Source organism: Olea europaea, unplaced genomic scaffold (assembly GCF_002742605.1).
Source record: "Olea europaea var. sylvestris unplaced genomic scaffold, O_europaea_v1 scaffold796, whole genome shotgun sequence".
NCBI classification, from domain to species: domain Eukaryota; kingdom Viridiplantae; phylum Streptophyta; class Magnoliopsida; order Lamiales; family Oleaceae; genus Olea; species Olea europaea.
Genome location: NW_019266391.1, coordinates 274054 through 293343, shown reverse-complemented (window position 1 = coordinate 293343; position 19290 = coordinate 274054). Strand labels below are relative to the sequence as shown.

The window sequence follows — 19290 nt, the reverse complement described above, 5'->3', positions numbered from 1 at the left end:
ATACTGAGAAAAAAAGAGTTAGGCCTTCTTAGCGGTCATTTAGTGGCCTTGTTAGTGATCCATCATTCTTCCTTAAGCTGTTAGAGTTCGACTGAAGCGAGTAGAGAGAAAAATTGCAAATTTTGTGATGAATATTTCCGAAGGGTTCAGTTTCCAAATGACTTTATTCCATTAGCTCGAGTCTTGAAATGTCTCGCCTTCGATCCTTCCTGCATTATCACACAATTCAGATAGGAATGCCATATATTTGTTGGTTCCCTCTGTGGCTGCATGTGTACACACACAACGAGACAGAGATCTATAATATTGGGGAGCATGTGCCATGTGCTATCTGTCTCCTTAGGTAAACTTTAGGGAGAAGTCTATTTTACAATTTTATTATCCTGGTGACTCAGACAAAATTCCATCATTAATGCCAACAAGCTCATCTTATAATTCTTTCTTATATATATAGGTTTTTTGTGACTTTTGTCTAGTTGCAAAATGTATCTCTAGTGCTTTATTTTATTGAAAAAGATTAAATATAGTTAAAAATTTCTAAATGGTACAAGTATCGTTACTGGACATGAAAACGGTACATGTACTGTTACATGTGTAAACACGATTATAAACCATCATGATCCATTCGTGTTCCTAAAAAATAATAAATATAACTTATTTACGTTGTAATATGCACATAACATGTACAAAAGTTGAGAGATACGTTCATTAACTTAATCAATACATATGAGTAGGACAACTTGTGATTTCACCATCTTTATAAAATAAAAGCTATTTCATTTCTACATTTTTCTGTGATATTGTCAATTTTTCTGTGTTATTTATTTTAGGAGTCCATTATTAGATGTCGTTTGATTGAAGAAAAAAATCACTGTAGATAACGACTGTAGTGTCGTTTTACATAACGGATAACGACTAAAGTGGCGTTCTATATTTCATATTAAAGTTGGAGTGCAGGTACCATCCAATAGTTGCAGGCAACACAAAAAACACATTGAGTACAAAAACAGTACCAACTTAAATATTATTCAATATTATATTCAATAATAAATGTTCAATTTACAAAAGATTTCTAAAATTATCTTTCTTTTTTCTTCAAATATAAATGAGATGTTTCAATATAGATGATAAATATTCGAAAGATACCCAAGTAGGTGAAGAATATAATGAAGAATAGGATTTTAGAGTAGTAAGAATAATTAAAGAGAAGAAAACGGGTTTTTGTGATTTTGGGGGCAAAAATTGAATTGAAGAATTTAATTGGATTGATAATGGTGTTTGGGTCTTTTTCAATAGTGAGGGTATTTATGACATTTGATATTGTTTGTTTATTGTATTTTGTAAGTAAATTCTATTTGACTAAAAAACATTGATGGAAGGTTATTTAACCAATAACATTGTTTGACTGGGTTATTTAACAACCTTTCCCTAAATTTAATGCATTTGAGTTTTTGTTTAATAATATTTGTACCCTTTAAATTACGTCTAGTGTCCATTTCATAAGCCAAATGAAATAATATAGATAACTATTTCCTATATTTTCTGGATTTTGTTTCCATATTATATAACATATTACTAAACTCGGGCTCATTTTTTATTCATTTAAAGTGATGCGATATGATAAATATGTTCAAGAACTTTAGAACTAGTAGGGTAATATACCATTGACAATAATCGGTAGCATCATAAAAATTATCAAAAAATTTCTCACTTTAAATACAAGTTCTCAATCATAATATTGTAAATCATTATTTGAAACATGTGTATGGCTTTAAATTCAGCAATAATTGCTTTACATTCATTATAAAAGTTTAGTAATAAGTAAATTCAGTTCCACCGATGATTTATGTCGACGATAAGTTTTTTGGCCTGTATTGAATGTTCAACATAAAACTTTTCGAAGGTTAATTTTTTATTAGGTGGTATTGTAATAAATATTATTTTCTCCCTAATTCTATTAATCTGTATGCTAATATGTTTCAATCTATCTTGCACAATTAAATCAAATATATGAAAAATACAATAAAAATGAAAAAAATTTCACCAAAATCAAGATTAAGAGCTCGATATACTTTATCAGCCATTGATTTATTAATAGTTGGATTATCAAAAGTAAAACTATAATTTTTAGTCTCACAATGATATCCCTTAATAATAGTTGTAATATCATTATATATTATTAGTATTATGCGGAAAATCAATTGTTTTAAAAGTAATTATTTTTTACGCATTACTCATAGTTGGTCAATGTAGTGAACATTAGCAGTTATGTACTTTTTTATTAAGATGAAAAGATGTAACATCACCATATTTTTGCAAATCACGTATTAGCACTTTTTGTTGTAATGAAATAATTAATACAATTAGCACGAAGAGTGTTTGTACTAACTGCAACGTACCGTAGTAGAAGATATTCTTATACGAATATGGTGAAATGTTTACTTTTCAGTATGCTAAATAGCTGCTTAGCATCGACTACGAATTTGACAATCCAATCACAACATCTTTCTACTGAATAGATCCTTGTACTTAGTGTACTAGAACTTGAACTGGGAGAAACGAAACCAAATTTGACCTAATATTTCTTGTAATGTCTATTTAGATGGATAGTTTTGATACCTTTTTGTGATGCCAATTTATCTTTGCAGAACTAACTGCTTTAAATTCTTGCTTTCCATCTACTTGATGACAAGCGGACACTAGTTTGAAGTGTTTCCAACATTTGGCAGTTTGTTACATTTGATGCTTGTCGATTCCTCCTACTACATGCAATTCTTCTTCTTCTTCTTCAAGGTCATCCAAATCAATTGGATTGGTATTCCCATACAATCTTCATCCCTCGAATCATCAGGAATTGAGATGTCATTACGATCACTAAAATCACTATTGAACATAGGAGATGCATTATATGGTGTGAATGGTGACATCTGCAAATAGTTATTTTGATCCATTTGGTAGAAAAAGAAATTGGAAAATAGAAAGAGGAAATAGAAAATAATAGATAAAGACTTTAAATGATGAAATATGAACTAGTAAATGAACTAATTAAGTAATTGTATTTGTACGAGGAAAAATGAAAAATCGAAAAATTTAGATTGTAGAGAGTTGATGTAAAAACATGAAACAGAATTATTGGAATTGATTGACTTCTTTTTTAATGGAGGCTAAACGGTCATAATTGGCCTAAAAAATGGGATCAAAATTTTTGGAACCATTGGCTGATCATAGACAAATCACGTTGACGAGCCGCTCAACCCAATTGTCACTCCTACTCGTGGCCGTCTCTAAGCACATAGGATGACTATTTTGGGTATGTTAGCAATGAAACTAAATGGAGATAGTTAAAGTGTAATGACTCAATTGATACAACGTTAAATTATAGAATGTTAAAATTGAAGTATAGTAATCCAATTGACGCAAAATTAAAGTATAGTGACTCGACTGACATAAATATGAAGTATACTAACAATTGAATCAAAGAACAGTGACCGTGAATAAAATTAACTCTTTTTCGTTCCACTATATTCGCATCATTAATTTCTTTTTCGTTCATTATATTCACATCATTAATTAATAGAAGTTTAATATAATTTTTTCCATAAAAATCATAGTCCCAAACAGATCTTAATTCAGCTTTATAATTCAGTAGAGAACCTAACCTATAATGGATCTCCATGATGTCTGACAAATGATTCTTAGTCTGCTCAAAACATATGTAAAATATTAATTATGATATTAATTATTTTAATTATATTACCCATCAAATTGCTTAAATAATCAATCTGACACTGATTCAAAATATTGCTCATTTAATTATCAGCATCTGACATAGTTCACAGGAACACCGTCACCAAATACCCACTTGCTTTAATCATTCATCCATTTTCTCCAATACATACATACATATATATACACCTAATGACAATTTCAAACTCTCCTTAGTTATATACTAATTGCATACAATTCTTCTTACCAAGAAATATTTGGGAGAATGAAATCTCCGGCCTTTAAGGTAATATAGTTTTTGATTTCTAGTGTGGAAGTTGAAATTCCACGTGACATAAAGTTGGATTTAAGTCCTTGTTTGGTGAAAATTAAAATTAATATTTTAATTTAAATTAAAGTCAACGATTAATTTTAGCAATACATTTAATGAAGCCGACAACTTCTCAACCGCATATTTTATCAATTTATCAAAATTTATTAAAAATCTGATTTTAATCTCCGCCAAACAGGGGTTAAGTACCTTGACAAATTTGCCTTTTAACTTTGACTCATGTGCAATTTTAACGTCTATATTCATATTTTGCGTATATGTGAAAATTGAAATTCACTTATTTAGAACTTCATTTTAAAAAGTTAAGGATCCAAAATTATAATAATTTAAAAGTTGGGAATAATTTCTCTAAAGTTAATAAAAAAAAAACATTAGTATGGTCAACGTAGAGTCTTGGCCTCGATTTGGTCAAACGAACTCGGAATCTTGCATCTGAGAATATATATTTTTTAAATATACATTTGCAGTGCATTAACCTCGATTTATGGTGGAATGCAACAAGCCTCTATATATTAAATTATCGAAAACTAAATGGGAAGAATAATTCTAAATTATCATACATTCAATCAAATTGATTCCATTTAAGGATATGGAGGTAATTCAAAAACTTTAATGTTATTATGAGTCAATTATTCATATTTTATTAGAAGATATTAATATTTTACTTGTAGATGATCAGGAAATTATTTTTCTATAAAAAAAAAGGGTAAAAAGATGGGATGGTTATCGGAGAATCATTTCGGTTTGTGACGGCGTAGCAAAATAAACGAGTGGCCCGTCTATATGTGGAGGATGCCTACACTATTATTGTATGGGACGGATTAATTTTTGCCAAGGAAAATAAATTTATGGTTCAGATTGTCGAGTGTGAATCACTTGGAGCGACGTTAATTGTGGTTATCGTTACCTAATTCTTATTATTGTGGTTATCGTTATTGTGGTTATCGTTATCGTAGTCCTCCCAATGAAGTTCTTCTTTCTAATATTGTATCTTTACTAAGCGACGTTAATTGTGGTTATCGTTACCTAATTCTTCCAGAGTGGAATAAAGTAGCTCATGATGTAGTCTATAGCTCAGGGTAATTTTGATTTGATAAAAGTTATATTACTTTATAAATAAATAAACAAGTAGAAGAGTGGTATTATTATTATTATTATTATTATTATTATTATTATTATTATTATTATAAAATTAATCAACTCTTCTACATTCAATTAACTAAATTCAAAATGAATGAATTTTCTCTTAATTTTCTAAAATTCAAATTCCTCTGTCATTTGCTCATTACCTTCCTCAGTTAAAGTGTCAGTAATTGTAATTAACACCTGCATGTGCATGTGCATGTGCATGTGCAATGCACATAGTAGGAATTTATAATTCCTAGAATTAATATAATTTAGTGATGTTTAATGTTTAATTGTCACACTCCTAAAGCTTGTCTACATTTGAAGTCAAAAGTCTCTTAGGGACTTGGGAGTTTTGAGAATTTATGAGTGATTTTTAAAGTATCAGTTTTGGACAATTATGAAGGGATCCATTTTGAATAGTTTTTAATACTAATTTAAGTTGCAATAAATCTTGCTAATTCATTTTTTTATGTGATGTAATATTAAATGACGAAATCAGTACTCTTTTCATTTTACGTGCACATCACCTGAAATGATTCGAGTAGGCTCGAGGAACAAATGACTTTATTCCACATATTATCAAACCTTGCAATTGTGTTGCTCTATGCTCTTGGTTCGTGTAGCTAAAAATTAAAATTTTAGTAGATTTTGACAAAAAAAAAAAAAATGATTGAATAATAGTTGAAAATTTGATAAAAGTTATGACTTCCATGAAATATAGCCCCCGTTTGACCCCCATTATTTGAATTTATAATGAGGGGGATAATATTTTTTTTGAAGATTGTGTGGTTGAAAAGTTTTCAATTTGAATGTAATATTATTTTATTAAAGATTGTGTGGTTGAAAGTAGGAGAGAGAAAAAATTAAATTAAATTGAAGAGTTTTAAAGTGGGCCAAACGGGGGGCATATAATCAAAATTAATTGTTGATTTTGATTTAATTTTTGATCACCTTTTTTCCTACAACCAAACTGCGGTATATATTATATATCTATAATAATTTTAGTTAATATGGTTACGTATTCTTGGGTGACAGGGCCTGGATGTCCAGTCCTATCACTTGGGTTGTTCCCTAGTTAATATATTAAATATCATATTAAGTGAGAATCATTTTATAGATAAATATAATTCTACTACAATTCAATTATTTCAATAATACATTACTTTTTATTTTTTAATATGCATTTAATTTATGGTTATATTATAAATAATTATTTTGCAAGCTATTTCATTATCATGAATGTAAGATTCATTTCACTTTTATGCTTTCACCACATGTACTCAAATATAAACTGTAATAAATACTGTAAAATCCTTTTATATACATTTTCAATTAATTAACATTCACATTCATTTAATTAATATTCATCTTCATTTATGTATTTAAGCTTATTAATTCTAATTATAAATTAATTAGAATTTCATGTTCAAAAATACAGTTCATTATTCACCTCCATATATGCTAATTAGTATTCAATTTCACTTAATTGGAAGTTAGATTATGTTCATTTAATATAAATGCATTGTCACGTATATATTCACTAGTATTAATTCTAAATTAATTAACATTCATGTTAATTCATGCATTGTAATTGCCATTATCTTCATTTATGCATTTACTTGTAATTATAATACTCACATTCAAGTATGCATTTTACTATTTACATGCATGTATAATAATTATTATTTATTTTGAGGGAGTTGCATTTCTCTCATATTTAGATCAAAATGACAAATGGATGGACTATTCTAATTGATTTTCTCAACTATTTAAATAATTTTTAGAAATTGGTTGATATTTCATTTCAATCATCAAATATTTTGTTTTTCTTTCTAATACATCAGTAGAGGTTTTAGCCAAATTGGATTTTGCAATGACAATCAACAAGGTTCAAGGATAGACAATATCTTATGTCGGAAGATATCATTCACAACATGTATTCTCAAACAAACAATTATATGTTGCATTTTCAAGAGGAATTTCATGGCAACTACGAAGATATTTGTTAAGTTAGATTCTCCTAATTGCATAAAAAAATATAGTGTACCAAAATATTCTCATTGAACAAAAAGTTCATTGATTTTTATTAAATTTTTTTTTATATTCATACTATTGTCAATTTTATATCTCACAAGTGTACAGATTATAACAAGTGATAAAATAGATCTAAGAGTCCGTATATCATTCCCACGACGACTACTATCTAACAATTGATTCAATTATTCATAACTTGAATTCAATCAAAAATAAATAAAGAATGGGTTTATCTAATTTTTGTTATTTTTTTATTTTAAATAAATTAAACATAAAAGTGACTTTTTTTATATGATGGTTTAAGTGTTAGGATTCATGATTTTACCATAGTCATCCCCTTAATTTCAATTACCAAGTTTTACACAATTGATTATGTTTACCGAATTGAATTATTGTAAGATATTCAATTTACCCATTTTGAGTTTTCATTGAGTCTATTTAACTAATTCAATTCCATATCTCTATATGAATCAATCTTAGTTAAACGTGCGTATGTTCTAAGAATTTATGTAAAGATCGCAATAACTAGCATAAGTGTCTCTAGGTTTTATACTAATTACCGACTTTTACCACGTTGTCTAAATAAATAATTTGCATCTCTGCGTAATTATTATTCATGAAATCATTGAATTAATGGTCAATTAATCCAAGCATTACAAAATCAATGAGATTTAAAACTTTTTAATTAAAAATAAGGTTCAAAATTAGGCTACAATCATTTATCTTGACTAAATACTTAATTACACATCATTGAATAATAATAAAACTAAAAGAATGAATTAAAGTACATCACTGGGTATTAAGGAAAAACAAGAAAAAGATGAAGATCTTGCACCAAGAATTTGCCTTTTCTTGTGAAATCCTTGAAGCCCTAGCTTCTTAATTGCTTTTTTGATTTTTTTTCCTCCTTTTGGCTTGAATAATATACGTACAATGATCCCCAAGCTTTGGCTTGAATATATGTGTATAATGAAATTCTTCAAGCCTTCTTTAATTGTTGGGCTAAGGTATGTATTTGTAGAAAAAAAGTTTTGTGTGAAATAATTGTCCAACTTGACTTCCTCCAATGATTTTAAATTGGTTTATACTACAGAGTTCAAATTAATTTTGGCCAACGAGTTTAAGAAATAAAACGAAACAAGTTCATTTTTCAATTGAACTCCTTTGTTATGTAATTTTATTCCTCCATCTTCTTTTATTTTGCAATTGAGTCCTCTTCATTCCAAACTCATAATAGTTGACCCAAGACAAGTTTCGGAGTTTGCAATTTTATCCTCGAAATTTTCAATTGTTGAATTTAACTCCCGAAACTTACGATTTTGTTTACAGAATGCTTCATTAATATTTCCAATTGATCTTTTGCAATTCGGTTTATTTTCAATTGCTTCAAATAAAATCCAATTAAACTCCAAATAGCCTCTTTTCATATAAATTTGAGATTTTCCTACATTTTAACATAATTTACACAAACTAAGTAGATAATCGCTCAATTTATATATAATTAAATAAGAATATATGCCCGAATAAGCGCATAAAATGCACGTATCACATACACCTTCAAATATTACTTTCACAGAACTTACAAAGTATTTCAAAATAACGTGGAATGCTCGTTCAAATCTAACTTATATATAGTGGGAGGACATTATTTCTCCCTTCACCTCTCCCACTCCCCAGAAACTTGTACAAATTCAATAGCCAAGAGTTCCTCTTAACCATCTAAACATCCTCTAAAGCCAAACGATGACACATTTAGCATTCCACTGGTGGCCAAAAACCACTTCAGCCACCGCAAGTGGTGGTGGTGATGCTCATGGATCGTCGGAAAATGCATCTACACGTAACTGCTGTGGCCTATCCAACTTAATGAGAAGAGTACTCAAAAAACGAAGCAAAATGTTGCGTACTACAAGCAGGCAACCATCGTTCCAATGCCGATACGATCCATTGAGTTATTCTCTAAACTTTGATACAAGTGGCTCCGGTAATTTATCAGATGAAGATTACTACAAATTCTATTCCTTCTCGTCGAGGTTTGTTGCTGCGACAAGAACTGACTGCCAAAGACTAGTGACTGCTTCCCACTAGAGTTGAGTCGAGATATATGTATCACTCTCAGTGCAATTTTGTATTTTAATCTGCAGTTTTAATTACTCTGTATGGAATGGTAGAAATGAAAGGAAAATAGATTTTAGATCAATATATGGTGTCATTTTGTCGTATACTTCTATGCAGATCTTCAATTTAAGTTATTTCTCAATGTTTGATTATGTTAGTTAATTACCAAGAAATGTTTAATCAAAAATCAAAATAATAATATAATGGGGTGGTTAGTTCTTTCTTTGTGGAGGATGAAGAGGGTTTTCTTGGCAGAGAAACAAAGTTTAGCTTCACTTACATTTTTATTTTAAGCTCCTTTTCGATAGATGGATTGTATTCCTTGGTTTATTTCACCCTTTGAAGTGAAACTTCAATATTATATATGTGTTAAATAATTGGATCGAGTTGAAGGATCCAGTGCTGAAAAAGTTGTACACAACTAGTAGAATTCAGTTGTGTCATAAGAAAACGGTTAAGTTGAATATTCAACACGAAGATGTCAATTGGTTTTCCGTCCCAATGAGATGGGGAATTTCTAACCCCCTATTTAGACTTTTGGGCCTTTCCTCTTTCAGAATCTGAGACTCGGCCTCGGCTCGTCTCGTTCTAACAACTGACGGGGAGGATCGAGCAAGTGACATACTGAGAAAAAAAGAGTTAGGCCTTCTTAGCGGTCATTTAGTGTCCTTGTTAGTGATCCATCATTCTTCCTTAAGCTGTTAGAGGAACGACTGAAGCGAGTAGAGAGAAAAATTGCAAATTTTGTGATGAATATTTCCGAAGGGTTCAGTTTCCAAATGACTTTATTCCATTAGCTCGAGTCTTGAAATGTCTCGCCTTCGATCCTTCCTGCATTATCACACAATTCAGATAGGAATGCCATATATTTGTTGGTTCCCTCTGTGGCTGCATGTGTACACACACAACGAGACAGAGATCTATAATATTGGGGAGCATGTGCCATGTGCTATCTGTCTCCTTAGGTAAACTTTAAGGAGAAGTCCATTTTACAATTTTATTATCCTGGTGACTCAGACAAAATTCCATCATTAATGCCAACAAACTCATCTTATAATTCTTTCTTATATATATAGGTTTTTTGTGACTTTTGTCTAGTTGCAAAATGTATCTCTAGTGCTTAATCATTGCATCCAATTTACTACAATGTTTTGAGTATTTCAATGCATTCTAAGAATTGTCATCTAATTGGTATACAAGTTGAAACACTTCCTATCATGACATTCATACTGAGCCCATGTTTAGTAGAAATTAAAATCTAGATTTTAATATAAGTCAAAGTCAACAGTTAATTTTGACATCATATTTTATAACACCCACAACTTTTCAATCATACATTTTAACAACTTTTTTCATAATCTACTAGAATCGTGAAAAAGAAAAGAGAAAATCCTTGTCATTCTCTTTCCACTTTCCTCTCTATTCTATTTCAAATTGCACCCTCTTTGATAAGCTGAGAAGAAAAACTATTTTAAGATTACAATTTAAGATAATAGAGAGGGAAGTTTTTGCTGCTGAATTCTCAATCAATAATGGAGTATATATACATAGTTTACAAGATGGGATCGAAATCAAAGAATCGCAAATGCATACAAAGTCCATACATGATCAAATCAATTATAACACAAAATTATCTCTACAGATAATAAAGGATTATCACCAAGTATAACAGAAGAATATCTCTAGAAATAATTAATAGAGGATTATCACCAAGTATAACAAAAGATTATCTCTAGAGATAATAGACGATTATCTCTTTATGCTTCGAAGAAGCTAATCTTGGTTTGAAGAGACAGGAAAGGAGATCACAGGAGTGACTTCGTAAGTGCATCTGCTAGCTAATCTTCACTAGAAACATGAGCAACACGTAAAGTGCCATTTTAAATTTGATCACGAATATAATGAAAATCAATAGCAACATGTTTCATTCTTGAATGAAAAACTAGCTTTGAGCATTAATGAGTAGCCCCAACATTGTCACAATAAATAAGAGGGGATTGAGGAAGAGTGATGCCAAGTTTAGTCGAAATAGAGCACTAAGAGAATTTAGTTACCATGCAATAAGCATTCGTTTATAGTCTTAGCCCAACTTTTATAACGATGTTTCATGGTATTTTGAGTATAGCTTTTGAAGCATTGCTTAGTTTACCTTAATTAACTTTGCCTCACTTATCATTTATTTGTTGACCTATGGTTGACATTATCCTTAATATTTTTATCATAACAAGCAAGTTAGTATTGTTTTCTAACAGTTAATTTAAAGTAATGATAGTCTTCAAAGCATTCAACTCTAAAATTGATCAATCATTGCCAAAAGATCAAGACCATCACATTACAAATCGGACTCACAACGAAGGTCAAGATTGGAGTCAAGTATTCAAGATAAGAGTCAAATAGCCAAATTTCAAAGGAAGATCAAGATGAGATCCTAGAAGCCAAACTTCAAAGAAACATCAAAGCTTAGGCTTTCTTACGTCAAATATAAAGATATTAATAACTTTGATTTTTAACAATAAATGAAAAAAACTCAAAAATTATTGTACTCAAAAAGCTATGTTGATTATCACTTGCATAAAATGTTTTGATATAAAGTAAAATTGATTTTCAAAATGATGTTTGAACTTAGACCATATTTTTAAAACATCATTTACATTGAAAACTAGTTAAAAACACATTTCCAAGGTCTGCATTTGTCAGAAAATTCAAATCAAATCAAACATAGTCAAAACGGAAAAATCGGCCAAACCGATAACAACCAGTTGCACTATTAGCTGGAGCTGAAGTCAACTAACGGCGATCAACGAACTGAGATTGGCAATTGACTAAAAATGTCCAACGGTTCAAGAATTTGATCGTTGTGATTTGTAATACAGATATATTTTTGTCATCGGGACATGAGACAGTTGTTGGCTGCTCATCCAAACTTTCAGAAAGTTTTGTACTTTGAACTCTATAAACGTCCCCACTTTTTACGAAAAATTTTTGAGCTTTCCTTTACATTCATTTGATTTATTTCTTCATATAAAATACTTTTATTGATTCAAACTCTTTAATTGTCGTCCTTATAAAAGTTTTTCATCTCTTCTTTTATATTTAACTTATTTCTATTCATAAAAGAGAGATATATTTCAAAGAAGATTTTTGAACTTACATTGCATATATTTCTTCTACTTTTTTATATTTAAAACTTTGATTGATTGGATCAAACTTGTAAAATCATCATATTCATTAAAGTTTTTCATTTCTCTCTTGATACTTAATTTATTACAATTATTCATTAAAAAAAAGATATTTATTGAAAAGATTTTGGAATATACATTGCATTTATTTCTTTTTCGTCTTTTTCATTGAAAAACTTGATTAATTCAATCAAAATTTTAATTATCACCATTCATTAAAGTGTTAGTCTTTCTTAGTACTTAATTCATTTGTATAATCTATTAAGAGAGAAATTTCATTGTATAGTCATTGCTCTAAACTTTTAGATTGTATTGAGGTCGCATGAAAGCTCAATAATATAAGGATCAATGCTCTTTATTATAAGTTACCATGTGGGTTGTATTGAGATCCCTTGAAAGCTCAGTAGTATAAGGATCGATGATCCTTATTGTAGGTCACCAGTGAATCATGTTAACGTCCCGTAAAACTCAATATTGTATAAGGACCAGTACTTCTTGATTGTAAGTCATCGGAAATATTGTAAAGGTTTGGATTGTACTACAAGTTAATCTATATAGTGAAAAGGCCTTACTCATACTAGAGAGCTTGGTAACAAAGAATGTAGATTATTCCTTTGAATCAAACATCTACAATTATATCATTTGCATCATCTCCACCATTTTACTTATTGTCATCTTATTTATATTTATTATTTAATTAATCTACTTTTATTTGCTTATGATTATTAGTTATCAATGCATTCTTAGCTTGCTTGATTTAAGTTTATTTCCAAAAAAGTTTTAAAATCCAATTCACCCGCTCTTGGCTAGTTATTCTTGAGCTATCATTATCCTTCAAAACTTTACATTGTCACTTTTCAATATATTATGACTCCTTTGCTCTATCCAATTCAAACTCAACTATGAAGTCTACATCACCATTAACCTTAATCATGAAATCCCTATTAAAGCAAATAATAAAGTCAAGGGATTGTAAGATATTTTCAACTTTATTGAATATTACTGCTCCATTTGGTTCCATTGTGATTAATTCTTCATTCTCTATATGTTCTTCTTCATTGAATAACCAGTCTTCCATTCAAAGCCTCGTGCTATTTCACAAGGAATGTATCAAGGGATGTCTCCCTTTTCTTGTTGATGACTATGAAGTTACCACCATAATGATTTTTAGACCAAGGGCATGATTTTTAGACCAAGGGCCCCATAATCCCCATAAACTTCCAATACAAGTCTTCCTCATCAAATACGTTCTAATATGATAAGTGGAAGATTGATAGGTTAAATTCCATGTTGATCCCAAAGGCACATCGTCCTCATCGAACTTGGATAGTGCATTATATCGTGTCCCTTTAAATCTGCACATGTCAAAGAGATCTCCCACAAGCATGTCTTCACCATACTTGTTGAGATCAATCATTGCCATTGACTGTCGATCACGTGTTCTGCTTCACTCCTTGTTAATGAAACAAAGAAAAACAAATAAAGCAGCTTTAAAAAGAACAATAAAAATAAAAGAAAAAATAAGAAGAAGAATTAAACTAAAAAACTTATTCTGAAAATTTATACCCCCAATTGTATGGTTCATAAACAAATAATAAAATAAATCTAAGTCCAAGTATCGATCTCACGAGGAATCAGTATCAAATCTAGTTTCGATTTAACCTAACTTTAATTTAAATAACACATAAATAATTAGTTGAGATAGATTATGTAGTAACAACCTAAGCCTAACTATCAGACTATCTACTTTAACAAAGTGTTAGGTAGCCTTTATGAAACTCAAGTAATTGAACAAACACTAGGACTCCATATCCCCCTACATTCTTATAACTCTCACGAAACTAATTTTGGAGTAGACAAATGTATAAAAGAATAAACTAATTTTCTCCCCTTTTTCTTCTATTTAAATTTGGATAGTATGGAAGAATTTTTGTGTATTGTGTTGTATAGGATTTCATGATTACATCTAATCTAACCTTTATTTATAGATATAAATAGTTCCAATCTAAAATTCCAAATAGAAGTCCCAGTTGAAATCCAAATAGGAGTTTCAATAAAAGATATCGAAGTATAGTCATTGATAAATACTTAACTTAGATTTTAACCTTTTAAAAGAAAATATTTAAGTAGTCATTTTACCCGTATTTCAGGTTCACGGTTATCGACAAGAATTCATGTTATCTACTTCACTCTTTTTCAAGCTCCTCACTTACCGAGATAGTTAACCTATCAAATTTATGCCACCTATTGGTGAATAAAATAACCATTAAGCTCACAAAAAAATATGTCAACCTTGATAAAGGAATTGATGAAATATCTGGCAAATTGAATTTTTCAAACGATCATTCTATACAATTAAATTTGACATGTGATACGTTCAATATACTCCAAGTATATTAATGTTACATTTAATTGTTTCTATGATAATGAAAAATCACGAATCCAAATAGTAAATCGATAAACACTACAACCTTTTAGTATAAGGTGCAAATCTTTAATACATTGATTGTGAACTAATTAATCAAAATGAACATATAAGTTGTCATAGTATGCTTCTCTATACAGCTATCCAACTTATATTATTACAAGAGATTTACCTTTGTATAAACAAGGGTGCAGTTCAGGTGACTTTTAGTTGATAGAGTAATTGGATGTTAACATTCCACAAGGAAATTAACTACTATTTTTATTTTTCTTATCTCGTCCTTTTTGTACGTACAACTAATTGAAAGTAGCAAAGTATTTATAAATAGATAAGTTGCATCTTCAAAAGCTTAAATATTTAAAAGATAGTGTTGTGGAAACTATTTGAAATCGGAGATTTTTTGGGCTCAGTTTACAAATATCAACCTTATTAAACACCTCAAATCAATGACCAAAACCACTTCTATTAGCCGACACTTTGATTGTTATAGTTGCACCTACAAAGAACACAAAAGGACGTTGTTATTGCGGCCACAAAGGCAACAGCAAAGGTAGAGAACAAAAAGAGAAGACGGTGAGAGAGAACAAAGAAAGGCAACCGTTTTTCTCAAAATGAAAGCCACAATAGAATAGCATGTGAATGACCAAGAAAAGAAGGCAATTTATATGTAGATAATATTAGATATAGAGATGGGCCAAGTTCAAACCAACAAATGGACTAAGCAAGAGAATTAATGGGGCCAACTCTCATCTGACTTCCAAGAAGTGAACAGGACTGACTATGAGCATCTCTAATTAAATTAGGTTGCTTCCAATAACCCCAAATAGTTTTCGGGTTGAGTAATTTCATTTAGGTGTCGATATTTAATTCAGTCAATAATATCGATTCACTGTTACGATCCAGAAGTGAAATCTCAAATGTCGTAGTTGCCATCCCCGAAACAATTAACATTATTTCAACCTCACTTTAATATCCAATTTTGACCTCAAAAGGCCACAAAAAAAAATAATAATAATAATAATAAAATTCAACTTTGATACCAGTTGTTGAAAATAAACAAGATACCAGAATCGCTCTGACACTAGTTTGTTGAGAATCCGACCAAATAATTAAAGACTAGAATAATATGACAATAATAGATTACACAACAATATAAGAGTTATGTGGAAGAAGTGGAGAATTTATTATATCAAGAAACTAAAATTGTCTTTATAAGATTTAATTCTCTAAATCTAGACTTAAACAATTCTCTCAAGTTTCTAATGTATCCAACAGTGATCTAATTGCTATCTTAAGTCTATGGAGAGCATACACCTTGTGGAGTATTTATAAGAGTCGAATCTTGGAGTTATGGATGAAGTTAAGTCCTTAATCCAAAGTCCTTATCAAAATCAAACTCTCAATGCATGATGAAATTTAATTACTTATCTATTCGGACTTCAAAAGCAAAATTATCTAGGCTTCCTTCATGAACTATAATTCCAAATCACATGAAATTTGAGTCATAGCCTAACATCAAGCATGTAAGAAAACAAAAAACAAAAGGCGAGTATGGGTCCAAAGGTTGGGAACAATGACTACAATTTATCGTAAATTTAATCATATAGAATACGTTGACCATATTATATTATTTTAAGAAGATTATTACTTGATTAATGATCAAATCATTAGTTTTATTTCTCGATATATCTCATCTTATTGTTTGCCATGCTCACTAGACTGACCACTAACCTTATGTCAACTGCTAAACCACAATAGATTATAAGTCTACGGGTTAATCCTCTATCACTACCTCACTTCGCTCAACCTAAGTGGCTAATGGGTCTCCACTATGGATGGCAAAAAATCCCATTAAACCCAGCAAGACACTATTTCAAAGAGGTACGAATGATAAGACATTGTTCCTCTCTCAATAATTTACCTAAACAACTATCTCGTGATGGAATAGAATTGTGATTTATAAGGCTGGACCACATGGATTCAAATTTAGTTCACAATTTTCACAAGAAATTGATCCCTCTTGGTGACTTCATGTACTCGGACAGCCTCCAAATTGTTCAGTGAAACTGTCGAATGGTTTCACCAATTTTTATACAATTTTTAAGTATCCAGTTTATCGGCTATATATCCAAACAAGTTCCCATACGAGTTCTTGATTGCTCCAATTGAATCAGTTAGTAGATTCAATTTTCAAAACATAGATAAATACAAGTATTTCCCTTTCAAAAACTTAAAATTTAAAAGAAATATATAACCATTCATGTAAAAAACCTAACATCAAGTCCACTACACCATCACACATGAACATTTTTCATACGTCAAGTGTAAAGAATCTGGTGGAATAATTAAAGACGAGAATAATATAAGCAATATGAAAATAATGGATCATACAACAATACAAGATTTATGTGGAAGAAGAGAATTTATTACACCAAGAAACTAAGATTATCTTCACAAAATTTAATTCTCTCAAATCTAGACAATTCTCTTAAGTTTTTAATGTATCCAACAATGATCTAATTGTTATCTCGAGTCTATGAAGAGCCTATACCTTGTGAAGTATTTATACAAGCCAAAACTTAGAGGTATAAATGAAATAGTCCTTAATCCCAAAGTCCTTATCCAAATCAATCTCTCAATGCATGATGAAATTTGATCCCTTATCTATCCAGAATTCTAAGTCAAAATTATCTATGCTCCCTCCGTGAACTACAATTCTAAATCGCATGGAATTTGAATTGCAACCTAACAAACTCCACCTTGAATCAAATTATAAAATAAGGAATTAAGTCTTTGCTCTTCAAGTCAGTATCCAACTCTTTCATCATGCCCCTTCCGGGCAAACCATCCCCTACTTGGCTTACTCGAAAAATGTGAACAAAATCAAAGCCCTGCTTATCAATAGAGTTACCTTGTACGCTATCCTTGCTTGAATCATCTTGTTAAGTTCCAGTTCCAACCGAGTCAACAAACATACTCAAAACACCACGAGCAACACTAAATCTAGCTAAGTTGCCAAACCTGTTTGAATCACCACGAGAATCATCTGCTAGAAGATTCCTCAATATTATTTTTGAATTACCACGAACAACCTGACCATAACCAACTCTACTTGAGTTATCACTTATCGACCTATAAGCTATAGCTGCATCCACAGTGACTATTAAATCTTCTAACACATATATCCGGGACTTTCTCCATCCTATTAACATAAACGGGGTACCGTTACTAACTTTTAGAACTTCACCTCCACCGATATAACTATATCATTTTGAATCAAGAGTACTCAAAGAGATTAGATTCCTATTTATACCTGGAACATGTCATAACTAGCCAGGTGTTCTTACCGTCCTATCAAACATCTTGATTTTGATATTATCAATCACAGCTATTTTACAAAGCTCATTATTTTCCATCACATGGAACCCTCTGTAACTATTCCATATGAAGAAAACTAATCATGATTTGAACACATGTGAGAAGTGCAAGTAGAATCAAGAATCAAATCCTTGTTAGATTCGGAGTCACCACTAGTAATTACCAAAAGATCTTAATCACTGTCTTCTTCTACAAGATTGATAATGACAAAATTTTCTGGTTAATCCTTCTGATCTGTAGTAGCAAACATGTTCCACCACCCATAGTAATCCCTCTTCATGAGCCCCTTTTTGTTGCGATACCAACAGACTTTATCACTATTGCTATCGTTAACTCTGTTCCTTCAATGACAACATGTCTTCCCCTCAAGAATAACAAAACCTATTGCCTAGGCCTCAGAACCAACAATCATATGCTTCATCTTTTCCTTTCAATAAAGAGCATCATATACATTGTCAACGGTAAGAGTATCCCGACTATAGAAAATGGTATCTCTAAAAGTCACATATAAAGGCGACAATAAACATAGCAAGATCAGCCCTAAATCCTCTTCATTATACTTGACCTCCATGGTCTCCAAGTCAATGATGTCGATCATTGTTTGCTTCTTCTCTGCAATCATTGTTGTGGGCATTCTATCCATCCCCAACAAAGCATCAACCTAGTCCAATTGAGTAAGAGCTGCTCGCATCTTAATCTGTCACAAACAAAATTCACTGTTACGATCCAGAAGTGAAATCTCAAATGTCGTAGTTGCCATCCCCGAAACAATTAACATTATTTCAACCTCACTTTAATATCCAATTTCGACCTCAAAAGGCCACAAAAAAAAATAATAATAATAAAATTCAACTTTGATACCAGTTGTTGAAAATAAACAAGATACCAGAATCGCTCTGACACTAGTTTGTTGAGAATCCGACCAAATAATTAAAGACTAGAATAATATGACAATAATAGATTACACAACA

General features: G+C 30.5%; 1 protein-coding gene across 1 annotated transcript; it reads left to right on the top strand.

Moving 5' to 3' along the window:
- Positions 1 to 8962: 8962 nt before the first annotated feature.
- Positions 8963 to 9307, top strand: LOC111391470. Its single transcript, XM_023016695.1, has one exon. The coding sequence runs from the start codon at positions 8963 to 8965 to the stop codon at positions 9305 to 9307; it is 345 nt and encodes a 114-aa protein (XP_022872463.1).
- Positions 9308 to 19290: the final 9983 nt, after the last annotated feature.

Coding starts and splice junctions, on each gene's coding strand:
- LOC111391470 (XM_023016695.1), top strand. CDS start 8,963: ATGACACATTTAGCATTCCACTGGTGGCCAAAAACCACTTCAGCCACC.